The sequence below is a fragment of the Triturus cristatus genome, chromosome 4_1 (genome assembly GCF_964204655.1).
Source record: "Triturus cristatus chromosome 4_1, aTriCri1.1, whole genome shotgun sequence".
Lineage (NCBI taxonomy): Eukaryota > Metazoa > Chordata > Amphibia > Caudata > Salamandridae > Triturus > Triturus cristatus.
The window spans coordinates 972,726,866-972,740,787 of record NC_140585.1 but is presented as its reverse complement, the minus strand read 5'-3'; the positions used below and the strand labels follow the sequence as shown (position 1 = coordinate 972,740,787).

Genomic DNA, 13,922 nt, shown 5'->3' with positions numbered 1-13,922 from the left:
CGCCACTCTTCTTCATCCCGAAGGCTAATGGGGAGCTGAGAGCCTGTGTGGACTTTAGGGCATTGAATGCGATAACCATAAAAAATCGGTACCCCTTGCCTCTCATCAGTGTACTTCTGGAACAGGTCAAAAAAGCTCGTATCTACACCAAGTTGGATTTGAAAGGGGCATACCATCTGGTGCGCATGAGGGACGGAGACGAGTGGAAGACCGCCTTTAAGACCAGGTTCGGCCTTTTTGAGTACCTCGTCATGCCGTTCGGTCTGTGCAACGCCCCGGCAGCCTTTCAGTACTTTTTGAATGAGGTATTCAGAGAGGAGTTGGATATCTACGTGGTCGTATATATCGACGACATCCTCATCTATTCGTCCAGTGTGGAGGAGCACGTACACCACGTCAAAGCTGTGCTCCAAAAGCTGAGGGAAAACATGCTGTTTTGTAAACTCAGCAAGTGTGACTTCCACGTCACATCCGTGGAATTCCTCGGAGTTATGCTGAGTCCAGAGGGACAGGAGATGGCAGAACGAAAGATCAAGGCGGTGAAAGAATGGCCGGTGCCCCAAAGCGTGAAGGACGTCCAAAGTTTCATTGGCTTCGCCAACTTTTACAGGCGGTTTATAAATGGATTTTCAGGAGTGGTGGCCCCAATCACACAGCTACTGAGGAAGTCCAAGGAGTTTGTCTGGTCCCCTGAAGCGAACAAAGCCTTTGAGGCCCTGAAAAGCGCCTTTGGTAAGGCGCCGGTGTTGGCTCACCCCGATCCGGATCTCCCCTACGTGGTGGAAGCGGACGCGTCGGATGTGGCGCTGGGGGCTATCTTGTCCCAACGCAACCACGACACAGGGGTGCTTCATCCCGTTGCGTACATGTCCCGCAAACTCAACGACGCCGAACGCAACTACCATATTGCGGAGAAGGAGCTTCTCGCAATCAAGGACGCCTTCACCGAATGGAGGCATTGGTTGATGGGGGCAAGACATGTGGTATCGGTGTACACGGACCATCGGAACCTACAGTTCATGACGGCCACTAGACACCTTTCTCCCAGGCAGCTGCGGTGGATGATCTTCTTTGCGGGGTTCAACTTCCGCATCACATATCGGCCGGGGACGGAAAACCAGAAGGCGGACGCCCTGTCCCGTCAATCTGCAGTTAAGGAACCATTGCCTGCAACCGAGCGTTCCATCATTTCCCCGAGGATGGTATTGGGGGTTATCCAACCGGATACTTTCCTGAGGGGAATAAAGAGAGGGATCAGGTCATTCGCATGGCGGAGGTGGCTCCTCAGTCACAGAGAATGGCAGCTGAAGGACGGGATACCCCTGAAGGGCAGGTGCCTATTGATACCCACGCCTAGGCTAAGGAAACAAGCATTCATCTGGTGCCATGACTCTCCATGCGCAGGTCATTTGGGCTTTGAAAAAACGGTGGCTAGCATGGGACGGCATTTCTGGTGGCCAACCATGAGAGTGGATGTCAGGAGGTGGGGACAGGAGTGTCCTACGTGTGCTACCATGAAGGCCGACCATGGCCGAACCCAAGGGCTCTTACATCCACTTCCGACCCCGGATAGACCATGGGATAGCATATCACTGGACTTCGTGGTGGGCCTACCGGTAGACCAGGGGATGACGGCAATACTGGTGGTGGTGGATTACTTGACGAAAATGGGGCACTTCATCCCCTGCAAGAGAGTCCCTACGGCCGGGGAATTGGCGTCACTACTCCTAAAGAATGTGGTACGACTGCATGGATTACCTGGGGTGATCGTGTCGGACCGGGGGTCGCAGTTTACTGCGCAATTCTGGAAGACTTGGTGCACTGCGCTGCATGTTAAGACCGCCCTGTCCACCAGCTACCACCCTCAAACGGACGGCCAAACCGAGCGCCTGAACCAAACGCTCAAACAGTATCTGCGATGTTTTGTGGACCAGGGCAGGGAAGAATGGGTCGACTTGCTATGGGTTGCAGAGATAGCCTATAACAACGCCACTCACAGCTCCATACAGTCATCTCCGTTCTATAGCAACTATGGCCAACATCCCAGGTTCTTGCCATTTCTACATCCGTTCAGAGAGGACAGGATTCCCGCCACAGCGGACAGGGTGGCACACATAAAAGACACGTTGATGCGCTCAAGGGCTGTCCTAATAGAGGCCAAGAGAAGATACAAGGCTGCGGCAGATAGGAAGAGAAGGCCCGGGCCACTGTACCGCACTGGAGACTACGTCTGGATATCCACAAGAAACATGAGGTTTCGAAAGAACAGTGTGTTCCATCCCAAGTACATGGGCCCCTATCGAATTACCAAGTGTATGGGTCCCGTGAACGTGAAGGTGTGCTTGCCCCAGTCATTGCGGATACACCCTGTCTTTCATGTATCATTGCTCAAACCAGCACCCTCCAAGCCGTCTGGGACACCTAGGCCGGTATGCGTGGAGTCGGAGGTGGAGTATGAAGTGTCGGGCATACGGGCGTCCAAATGGCGCAGGGGGAAGCTGTGGTACCTGGTTGCGTGGAAAGGCTATGGCCCGGAGGAGCATTCATGGGAACCGGCTGAAGGGGTTCATGCTCCGCGCTTGGTCTCCTTGTTCCATCGGCGTTTTCCTGCCAGCGCTGGACCCGTGGGGAGCCGCTGAGAGGGAGGATGTACTGTCAAGAATTCCTGTCATACAAGGGAAACACGCCCTTATGTAAACAGGAGAGCTGTTACATAAATCAAGGGAAACATGCCCTTATGTAAACAGGAGAGCTGTTACATAACTCAAGGGAAACACGCCCTTATGTAAACAGGAGAGCTGTTACATAACTCAAGGGAAACACGCCCTTATGTAAACAGGAGAGCTGTTACATAACTCAAGGGAAACACGCCCTTATGTAAACAGGAGAGCTGTTACATAACTCAAGGAAAACACGCCCTATAAAGGGAGGAACCGGGAGGTACAAGGCTGTCGGATATTGTATTTACACCGACGTACCTGCTTCGTGAAGAGCAGTGTTCCGGAGTGGTGCTCCAGTAAGGCAAGAACGGAGGTAGGTCGAGTCGTTACTCCCTGGGCCGTGTCTTGCCCCATCGTCACCTGTGAAGGACCCGGAAGCTCTACCGGTCAACCATTGAGCTTCGCTTTTTGACTCGGCTGAGTCCAAGCGCAGTGGCGCTTTTGCTGGTTGGAGTCGTAACTCCCAGCCCGACCAGAGACACAGGGACTGCCAGCTGTAACGCACACCAGGAGGTGTTTGCCGCGTTACAGACTCGGAAGTCCACAGGATCGATCGAGCGGCTGCTCTCGGTTCAGTCTTCTTGCTTGTGATTGGGGTATCGGTGACGCATCACCAGGAGGTGACTCCGCGTCCCGGTGCAGTCTGAGGAAGAGGTTGAGCGGCTGCTCCCTTCAGGTAGAGACCCTGGCTGGGTGTTTCCCTGACTCCTCGATTCTCCCCAACACTCTTCGTGCCCCTCACAGCCTACCGATTGGCATTGTCGGCCATTTCATTTCTGCCCTCTGTTGGCATACGCCGGGATCGGCGTATATGCAGAGGACTGTTAGGACCATCCGTGCTGTGGGCTGGTAACGTACTTAGCCTGGAGGATTCCAGTGACTATAACCTTTGTTTGTTCTTTGTATTTTATTTGCCTTCATTAAAAGAACTAACCCTTCACAAGTGGTTGCGTCCTCATTGTCGTGTCTGTTAAACGATCCTGAGACGTTCAGGGCGTTACAGGTGGGTACCTTCCTACATATTATTTGGGAATGCAGTGCGATTATGGAGTTTTGGAGGCGAGTCCACGAGGTGATGGGGGAGGTGACGGGAATTGTCATGCAGCCTGAGGCGCGATGTTGTCTCCTGAATGTCTGGAGTCCTACTGACCACAACGCGGCACAGACTCAGTGGGTGACCCTAGGGAACATGGTAGCCAAGTGCGACATTGCTCGGCTGTGGGGCTCTAATAGGCCTCCTACATTGACAGCGTGGATGGAAAACATGGATTGGAGCATGTTTAGGGAGAAGACAGTGTATTGTGCTCGAGGGCGCCCTCGGAAATGGCACTCTGTATGGGGGCCATGGAACCAGTACAGAGGGGACATATGCCTGCCCCCAGACCCGGACCCGCCTGAGGAGCAGCTTTCCCCTTAGCTTTCTTTCCGTCTTTGAATTCCTTGCTGGTATGTGTTTGTCTTCTTGAGTCTCTGCCTTTCCCTCCTTTCCCTTACTATAGACCTGTGTATGTTGGACGAAATGGGACTCGTCCCCCCTGATGGGAACCTCTTTTGGTGCTTACAGTACTTATCGCCTTGTTTGTGTTTAGGGTTGGATTTATGTTTATTTAAAACAGAACCTTTGACTCTCCTGTCAGTAAAATGTGGACACAAGCATGTGTTGTGTCTCTAAAGCTGCCGTACCTCTGGGTTGTCGGCTGAATAGCTGTGTCACTGATTTTAAAATAAAGGTTTTTCAAAAAATTAAAAAAAAAAAAAAGCAGCAGCGCTGAGAAAGCTAGTGAAGCAGATGGGCATGTGCAGAGGTAACCAAAGTTAAATATCCCAGTGCGGAACTGCCGGGTCCAGGCACTCTGCCAGGCCTGTTTATCCCCAGGTAATGTCTAATCTTAGTCCCTCCTCGCAGTGGAAGGGAGGTCCTCTGGCCAGCCACCCGCATTGTAACGTGTGCCGGACTGGTCTCTCTAGTTCCACAATGCAGTGGTAGCCTCAAGTAGGGACGGCGATGCAAGCTGTATTGGGCCATCAGGGGTCTACCACTGATCCCACTGTGGGTTCTCAGCCTCGTAAACAGGGACCAGGCATCTTAGGGGGAGGTCTCACAGTACCCTAGAGCCAGGCACCGAACGCTGCTGCCGCAAGCTATTCAATGGAAGCAGCGGAGTCAGACGGGGCCGTATACAAGTGAGACGCAGCTAGGGAAACACTGCGCTTGCTATCCCTCATCTGCCAAGCACTAGGGTCTATTCATATCTCTGCCGGCCCTGTCCCGCCAGCCTCATCTGCAGTGGCACTCTGCTAGATCGATGGCAACGTTACTGTACTCCAAGGCGATCTCGAATGGCGTTAATATTGGGTTCAGGCCTCCCCAGAGCAAATCCTCAGTCAGCACCCCCAGGAATACCATGACACAGGTGGGTTCCCAAACATCCATCTGTGATTGCCTGCTGGGTGGCGCCTGGATCATCTCCATTTCTGGTCTCCACCGCAGCCATATGTAGGGCTACAATGACGTCCCTGTGGCGTCTCTGGGTCCTCAGCAGGCAGGGGTTAGCCAGCCAGCAAATGTCCGCTCAGGCCCACCGACAAGGGCCTGCCAAAGCGTCTATGTGGGGCACTGCTCCGACTCCTCACAGCTAGGCAGCCTGAATGCAGGGGAACAAGTCATCCACGATACAAGGGAGGAGGGAGGGCCAGAACGGCCTGCATTTGACCCGTGCTCCCACGTATCCCAATGCAAGGTATCAGGCCACGGGAGGCTGCGGCGCTACATGCTGCCGACAAGCACTCAAACCAGGTCTCTTCTGTGAAGGTCTCTTGTTCCGGCCGCTTTCTAGGATATTCACCCCTGGGCGAAGGCGACGAGCTGGGGGGGTTCACTTCTGGTGAGTAGCTGCAATTGGGTGGCAGGCAGGCAGTCGCTGCCTAGTCCTTGCACTCAAGACTCCGTGCTCTTTGAAGTCCAATCTCGGCCTCAGGTCGCCATATTTGGAGTTGCATGCACGGCCAGGGTGGGTGGGTCTCAGTGCCTGTCCCGGGAGTCGCTTGGCTTCCTCCAGACCGTCTATCAGTGCAGGGAGACCTGTGGGGGCACAGAAGTGCTAGTAGTCACCCCCAGGACCCTCATGGATTGCAGGATGTCGACGGATGAGGGTTTACCCACGGGAGCTCTGGCTGAGTGCAGCTTACTCCATTACCACCAGGCCATGCCCCCAATGCCATTGTTATGCTTGGAACTAATAAAATACCTAAATGTTTCACCACCTTCAGAGGGTGGGACAAGGAGCCATGAAGGCAGGGCAGAGATTCTGTTCCAAGGTGAGTGTATTTAGTATGGTCAGGAGAACCTTTGTCTTAGAGAGGTACCACTTCAAGTAGCTGTTTGAAATCCAGGATTTAATTGAAGACAGGCACTGGGCTACAACTTCTAGGGGTACCCTGTCCAGAACCTTCTGCAGGGTTTAATTGAACTATCATCCGAGTGTCAAAGAATGAATGAGGTCGGTCAGAAGCCATTGGTTTGTAGCTGCCGAAAAGGAGAAAAACCACCTCAGCATCAGACCTGTGATGCCACTGGCTTTAAACCTTTTTAATAGGAGAGGATGATTAACAATGCTATAGGCAGCTGGGAGAAAAATGTGTCCAGAAATATCTGCAAGCTGGCAAGTGGTTGTGGTCTCCAGGATTTAGGCAAAGAAGGTCACCTGTGGCATGGGGCAATAATTTCTCAATATCGGTAGGACCCACCATTGTGTTTTTTAACATTTGCCTCACCTTTGTATTTTTCTACTCATCTGGTTACACTCCAGTGAGTCATAAGGTGTTTCAGGTTTTTGTTCCTGGGAGAGTCAAAACCAGAAATAGTGTTTGCAATAATGTAGGTAGGCTAGGCCCCAAGGCAACGCTGAGGGATGTCAGAACACCAGACTTCAAGAAATAAATATGATAGGAGGTTAAAAAGGATTACACCATGGTTATTACAGTTGTCTCACTGGTTGTCACACAACATGGGTCAACACCAGGACAAACAGCACAATTCCTGCATACATTTAATTAGAAGGACATTGGAAAGCTTGGTGGTAAACAGTGTTGTAGAAGTAATGTCACATATTCAATATTATAAAGGAATATCTTAATTAAGAAGCATATTGTTACGAAAACAATATTCAAAAAGAAGGTTCTACAGTAGTTATATTGAAGGGGGAGCATATGGAATGCTTGTGAAATTTCTTACCTATGCTTCGGTTGCTGTAGTAGTGTCGAACAGCAACATTGCCCAGCTCCTTAGGTATCACTTGACCCACATGGACACACACTGCCAAGTCTTTCCCTCTGACGTCGATCCCACAGTTGACATCAAAGATGTTAAAAACAACAACAGATATCTGTTAAGAAGTAAAGTCAAATGTAAGTATATTGTATATTACGTACCCATTTAACTATCACTGAATTATCTTTCTTGCAAATTGTCTACACTAGGCTAAGTTATTAGACTGCGTTTATAGCTATCCTGTTACAGGTATAGGATTGAGTGGGGGGTTATGGTGTCAGGAATCAAACTACATCAAAACCTTGGCCTTCATAATTATTTAAGAAGATCTTAACTTATACACACACACCATTTTGAGTACACAAATTATTAGGCACTTTTAATGCCCAAGACTAGGTCACATTCTCATACAAATAACATCCACACGACAACTACCATTAGCCCTAGCAGTTCATAATCTTGTATATTTTCTTTAAATAATGTCCAAGAGATCAACAATGGTAGCCGTTTTTGCTGGGCGATGATACGTAAGCCATGACAAGACACTTGCAATAATCTTGAAACTTAACTATATTTAAGGAGATATCCAGTAAAGGAAATTAACTTTTTGAGGACTATGTCTCCTTTTTATCCATGGCTAAGAGCAACACACCATTTTGGTAGCAGGCTGTAAATCTAAATAGTATGCAAGGACTCATTGCTTGAAGATTGTGCCTTACCTGTGGAAACAATAAAGAGATGGTTGAACGACATTCTTTTAAGATAACCTACATACAAACTAAATGATGAAAACAAAATACTCTGAAATAAGATTTTAATATACTTACATGTATTTTAAAAGTGTTTTCCAAATGCACAATAGGTTCAGAAATGTAAACCGAATTGCAATGTGGAAGGGGCATGTTTAGGGCGTCCCTTCCAAATTTTGATTCAATATCCCATGCATCAATGCTTTTCAAGTGGAATTGTAGTTGAAAGCTATTGATATGTTTGTGTTGTGGCTTTACTTATGCATCTAACTCTGTCTCCTTTCCACTGCTCTTTTGCCAGTGCAGCTAGTTGCATTCCATGTTCTAATAGTCATTGGCCTGGCAACAGAATATTGGCAGAGAGAGCAGAGTGAACTTTACTTACTGGCGACGAGTGACCTGCTTGGGGACAGGAGTTGATACCACCAGTCTCCCCATAAGTGTAAAGTTCATAAGAATCCATAACGCTTCCAGTTGGATTAAGTAAGTTTTATTCCAATAGTAATAGTAGGAAACCACCAGTCCTTAGAACAGCTAACCGCCTCCATCAATACCAACTCCCACTCTGCTCTCTCTGCCAATATTCTGTTGCCAGGCCAATGACTATTAGAACATGGAATGCAACTAGCTGCACTGGCAAAAGAGCAGTGGAAAGAAGACAGAGTTAGATGCATAAGTAAAGCCACAACACATCTCCCTCCCCACAATAACAAAAGCATTAACCTACAGAAAGATTTAACAAATGAACACAACCACGCACAGTTTACAGAATACAAAATAAATGTTGAAATCAAAACATTTTATAGTCTTCATGCCAAAATGGCCTAAACCTCATCCTACGGTGATTCTTAATGTGATGATCAGTCTTAGGAATGCAGGTGTGACCAGAAGACCCTGGAACCTGAGTAGGCTCATCAGACACACCCACACTTCCAGCACCTACAGAAATTGGCTCCCATTTGACCAGGCGAGACATACTCCACACATCTCCAGAATCCAACACCACAACATTCTTCCTCACTTCTTTAATAACGAAAGGATCCATATACCGTGAGTGACCTTTCCTCAGAAGTCCAGGTCTCTTGACCAAAACTTTATCACCCACTTTCCATTGTCTAAAAACAGAAGAATTCTTAGAATCAAACCTGGTCTTATACCTATCCTGATGAAACTTCCGCCTCTCCACAACATCTCCCTCCAACTGCACACCATCAATCTTTAAATTCAACCAGGCAGGACTCAATTTATCATGAGGTTTTCTCCCTCTCAAAACAGAGAAAGGTGAAACCAAAGTCACACAATTTGGGGAGTGGCGGTAAGCCCAACATGTTTCTCTGAGCATCTCTTTCAATGAGGATCTAGTTTGCAAGGCTCTTTGAGCACAAGACTTGACAATTCTATTCATTCTTTCCGCCAGGCCATTGGACTGTGGGGAATATAACGCCGTTTTAAAATGCACAATAGACAATTCCTTCAAAAATGAAATCATCTCATGAGAGACAAACTGAACACCATTGTCCGTGACCAGTTGTTTTGGTATTCCTTCTCTTGAAAATAAGTAGTTATGTGGCTACTTTAAAGACTCTAGCACGCACTTGTGAGTTTGAACAACTCACGGACTCCCTCATAAGAGATCAAATTGTCAGGTGTACTAATGATCAAAAAGTACAGCAAAAGCTTTTAGCTAAAAACCCAGATCTCAAAGACACGCTGTCCATTGTAGAGAGTATGGAAAACACCAACATGTGGGTACGTGAAATGAGGGTGGAGAAAAATTCAGGGGTATTAGTTGATGAGAAGACAGTTAATGAAATAAAGAAAGAAGAAGTTGTGAAAGCAGATGTGAAGGGGGGAGTCAAGGAAAGTCATGAGAAGGACAAGAAGCTTCATAGTTCAGAACAGCCTGGTTTCAAGAATAGATCTTCTGACTCTGAACAATTCGGATTCAGAAATAACAGGGGTGGTTTTAAATGCTTTAGGTGTGGGAGTGAAAATCATTCACCCAACAGCCCCAATTGCTTTGCGAGATCTGTAATTTGCAACAAATGTGGGAAAAGAGGTCACTATGCACAAGTGTGTCGGAACGGTAGGAATCAAGCTGTACAGTGTGTTGAGCAAGAGAAAAAATTTGTTTGCTGCATCAGACAAGATGGTGTTGTGGATGGTGATGCTTTAGAAATGCCTGAGTGCGACGTACTGATTGGTGGTGAACGGTTTTCAGTGTTGGCTGATTCTGGATCGCCTTACACTATGGTTGGGGATGCGAATTGGGATGCTGCTATTGGTTTGGAGAAGACTGAATTGTTTCCCCCGGACATTAGTCCGGTTGGATATGGGGGAGTTAAAATTGATGTGTTAGGTTTCGTTGTAAGACAAATCCAATTTAAGGATAGAGAGACTTTTGGAAAAGTGTATGTGGCAAAAAGAGGGGACAATCTGTTGGGGTGGAGACATCAAAGAGATATGGGAATCAAACTAGATCCGAACTCCCCAGAAAAAGTTCTGCTTATGTCTCCCTCTTCCATGCCTACTGATATATGTTCACAATTTCCCAAAGTCTTTTGTGATGAGTTGGGTTTATTAAGGAATTTCGAACATAAAATTATTCTGAAAGATAATGCTCAGCCTTTTGTCAGTAAGGTTAGGAAGGTTCCACATATGTTGATGGAGCCATTGGACTTGGAACTTAAAAAGTTGTTGTCAGCTGGGGTGATTGAAGAGATCGAGTGTTCGGAGTGGTTGGCTCCCATTGTTTTAGTGTCCAAGGATGGTGGGAAGGGAATCAGGATGTGTGTGGACTTGCACGGGTTGAATAAACACATTTGGGTCGATCGACAACCTTTACCCAATATCTCCCAAACACTTGCCTTGATCAAAGATGCTAAATTGTTCAGTGTGATGGATCTCTCCTCTGCCTACCATCAAGTTCTATTGCATCCTGATTCTAGGCATTTGACTTCTTTTGTTACACCTTTAGGAGCTTTCAGGTTTATTCGAATGCCCTTTGGGTTAGCTTCTGCCGCGGCTTGCTTTCAGAGGGTGATGAATAAGGTGTTGGCCGGGTTACCAAAAGTTTTGGTATTCCAGGGCGACATTTTAATTTATGGTAAGGATGTGCATGACCATGACAATGGACTGTGGAGAGTTTTGCAACGGTTACAAGAAGCTGGTTTGGTTATAAAAAAGGAGAAATGTAAGTTTCGTGTGTCGTCTGTGGATTATTTAGGGCACACCATTTCTTCCGAGGGTATCAGTCCTAAGCTCAATTTGGTTGAGAGTATAGTTAAAGCCCCGGTTCCTGTCAGTAAGGATCAAGTTCGTTCATTTTTGGCTTTGGCTGAGTTTTGCTCCAAATTTATACCCAATTTTGCTGGAGTTTCTTCTCCTTTACGTGAGTTGTTAAAAAAGGGTAATCAATTCTTATGGTCAAATGAGTGTTCTTCTGCTTTTGATTCTATCAAAAAGACCATCAGTCTTATGCCCACTTTGGGACATTTTGACTCTAGAAAAAAAACGATTTTGTCCACGGATGCGAGTACGTTTGGGTTGGGAGCTGTACTTTCACAAATGATTGATGGAGAATTGAAGATTGTTGCTTTTGCGTCCCGTTCACTTAAGGGAGCTGAGGAACGATATTCAGTGATCGAGCGAGAGGCATTGGCAGAATTCCGGGCTATGCATCACTTCAAGTTTTATCTTTGGGGACTACCGGTGACTGTTAGGTCAGATCATCGTCCTTTATGTCAAATTTTTACGTGTAGGGATGTTGAGAATGTTTCACCAAGGATCAAGCGTTGGGTTGAGGGACTTGCTGATTTTAATTTTATTGTTGAGTATGTCCCTGGGGCTATGAATGTTGTTGCAGACTGCCTATCTAGGTTGCCTGTCGATCAGTCTGGTGCTGAGGTTGATGGATCTTTGGTTGGATGGGTACATGAGACTGTTGTTAATCAGGAAGAGTGGTCTTTGGGTTCTCATGACAGTGATTTGGAGATGCTTAAGGAGTTCACAATTAAGGGTTGGCCAACGGTGGGTGATATTCCTGAACGTTTGAGAAATGTTGTCAATGTGAAAGAGGAGTTGTGTGTTTTTGATGACAAACTGTTGAGGGGGAATCGTGTGGTGCCTCCTAGTGAACTTAGAAACAAGTTGATCAACTTGGCCCATGAGGGGCACTTAGGAAGAAACTTAACGAAGGCTAGAGTTCGCGAGTGGTATTGGTGGCCGACGATGGACAGACAGGTGGAGGAGGCTGTTAAGGATTGCTGGGAGTGTGCTAATAATGATAAGAGCAAAAAAAGTCGTATGGCACCACTTTCACCTATTGAAATACCTGTTATACCATGGACGAAGTTGGGTTTGGATATTGCTGGTCCTTTTGAGTCTTTTGCGTGCAATGAACGTTATGTTCTTCTTTTGGTAGATTACACTTCTAAGTGGGTGGTGACCAAGTGTGTGCCAGCAGTAAATTCTAGGACCGGTTTTGAGTTTTTAATTGAGGAATTTTCAAGAGAAGGAATACCAAAACAACTGGTCACGGACAATGGTGTTCAGTTTGTCTCTCATGAGATGATTTCATTTTTGAAGGAATTGTCTATTGTGCATTTTAAAACGGCGTTATATTCCCCACAGGCCAATGGCCTGGCGGAAAGAATGAATAGAATTGTCAAGTCTTGTGCTCAAAGAGCCTTGCAAACTAGATCCTCATTGAAAGAGATGCTCAGAGAAACATGTTGGGCTTACCGCCACTCCCCAAATTGTGTGACTTTGGTTTCACCTTTCTCTGTTTTGAGAGGGAGAAAACCTCATGATAAATTGAGTCCTGCCTGGTTGAATTTAAAGATTGATGGTGTGCAGTTGGAGGGAGATGTTGTGGAGAGGCGGAAGTTTCATCAGGATAGGTATAAGACCAGGTTTGATTCTAAGAATTCTTCTGTTTTTAGACAATGGAAAGTGGGTGATGAAGTTTTGGTCAAGAGACCTGGACTTCTGAGGAAAGGTCACTCACGGTATATGGATCCTTTCGTTATTAAAGAAGTGAGGAAGAATGTTGTGGTGTTGGATTCTGGAGATGTGTGGAGTATGTCTCGCCTGGTCAAATGGGAGCCAAGTTCTGTAGGTGCTGGAAGTGTGGGTGTGTCTGATGAGCCTACTCAGGTTCCAGGGTCTTCTGGTCACACCTGCATTCCTAAGACTGATCCTCACATTAAGAATCACCGTAGGATGAGGTTTAGGCCATTTTGATATGAAGACTATAAAATGTTTTGATTTCAACATTTATTTTGTATTCTGTAAACTGTGCATGGTTGTGTTCATTTGTTAAATCTTTCTGTAGGTTAATGCTTTTGTTATTGTGGCGAGGGAGATGTGTTGTGGCTTTACTTATGCATCTCTGTCTTCTTTCCACTGCTCTTTTGCCAGTGCAGCTAGTTGCATTCCATGTTCTAATAGTCATTGGCCTGGCAACAGAATATTGGCAGAGAGAGCAGAGTGGGAGTTGGTATTGATGGAGGCGGTTAGCTGTTCTAAGGACTGGTGGTTTCCTACTACTACTATTGGAATAAAACTTACTTAATCCAACTGGAAGCGTTATGGATTCTTATGAACTTTACAGTTACTGCCTTCAAACTTGAAGTGGTAACTGATTTGCAAAGGGGAAGGGATCCCCTTTGGAACACTTGTCCTTTGGGAAACGGGTAGCAGCTTCAGGAAAGCAACCACAGGAATGGTGGTCTGCTGCCCCTTGCAGCTCAAAATCTCTGTGATTGTAGCCAATCACGGGAGTGAGGGAATGGAGCCTGCAACATGCTTAATGAACATTAATTAAGCAGGTCGTTTTATGACCCCCCGCCCCCTTTGATGCGGTATTTTGTGAATGCACATGGTACATAGGTCAGTTTGCAAAATAAAATTACATTAACAAAACATCAGTGAGCAATTTGTGACTGCTTTTAGTGAATGGAACCTTGGCTCATACGGCCCAGGTGAACAAACAGACGTATTAACACAAATAAGTTAAATACTTTTAGGTGCTAATACATTCTAAAGTTCAAATTTGATAACTGTCAAATGCATTTTCAGCACTGAAAAAGTAAGCAATACAAGCTGACTCCTTGTATTTCAACAGCAACTTCATATGAATCCTTCAAGATGGTGGAAAGTGACGGCACACAACAAATGCGT

At 46.6% G+C, this 13,922-nt stretch overlaps 1 protein-coding gene across 1 annotated transcript in view; it reads right to left on the bottom strand.

Moving 5' to 3' along the window:
- Positions 1–13,922, bottom strand: part of BLTP3B (bridge-like lipid transfer protein family member 3B) — a 291,550-nt gene that overhangs the window by 55,866 nt on the left and 221,762 nt on the right. The window contains exon 17 of the mRNA XM_085653855.1: positions 6,955–7,105. Within this exon, the coding sequence (XP_085509981.1) occupies positions 6,955–7,105 (151 nt within the window). The remainder of the gene's footprint in view (positions 1–6,954; positions 7,106–13,922) is intronic.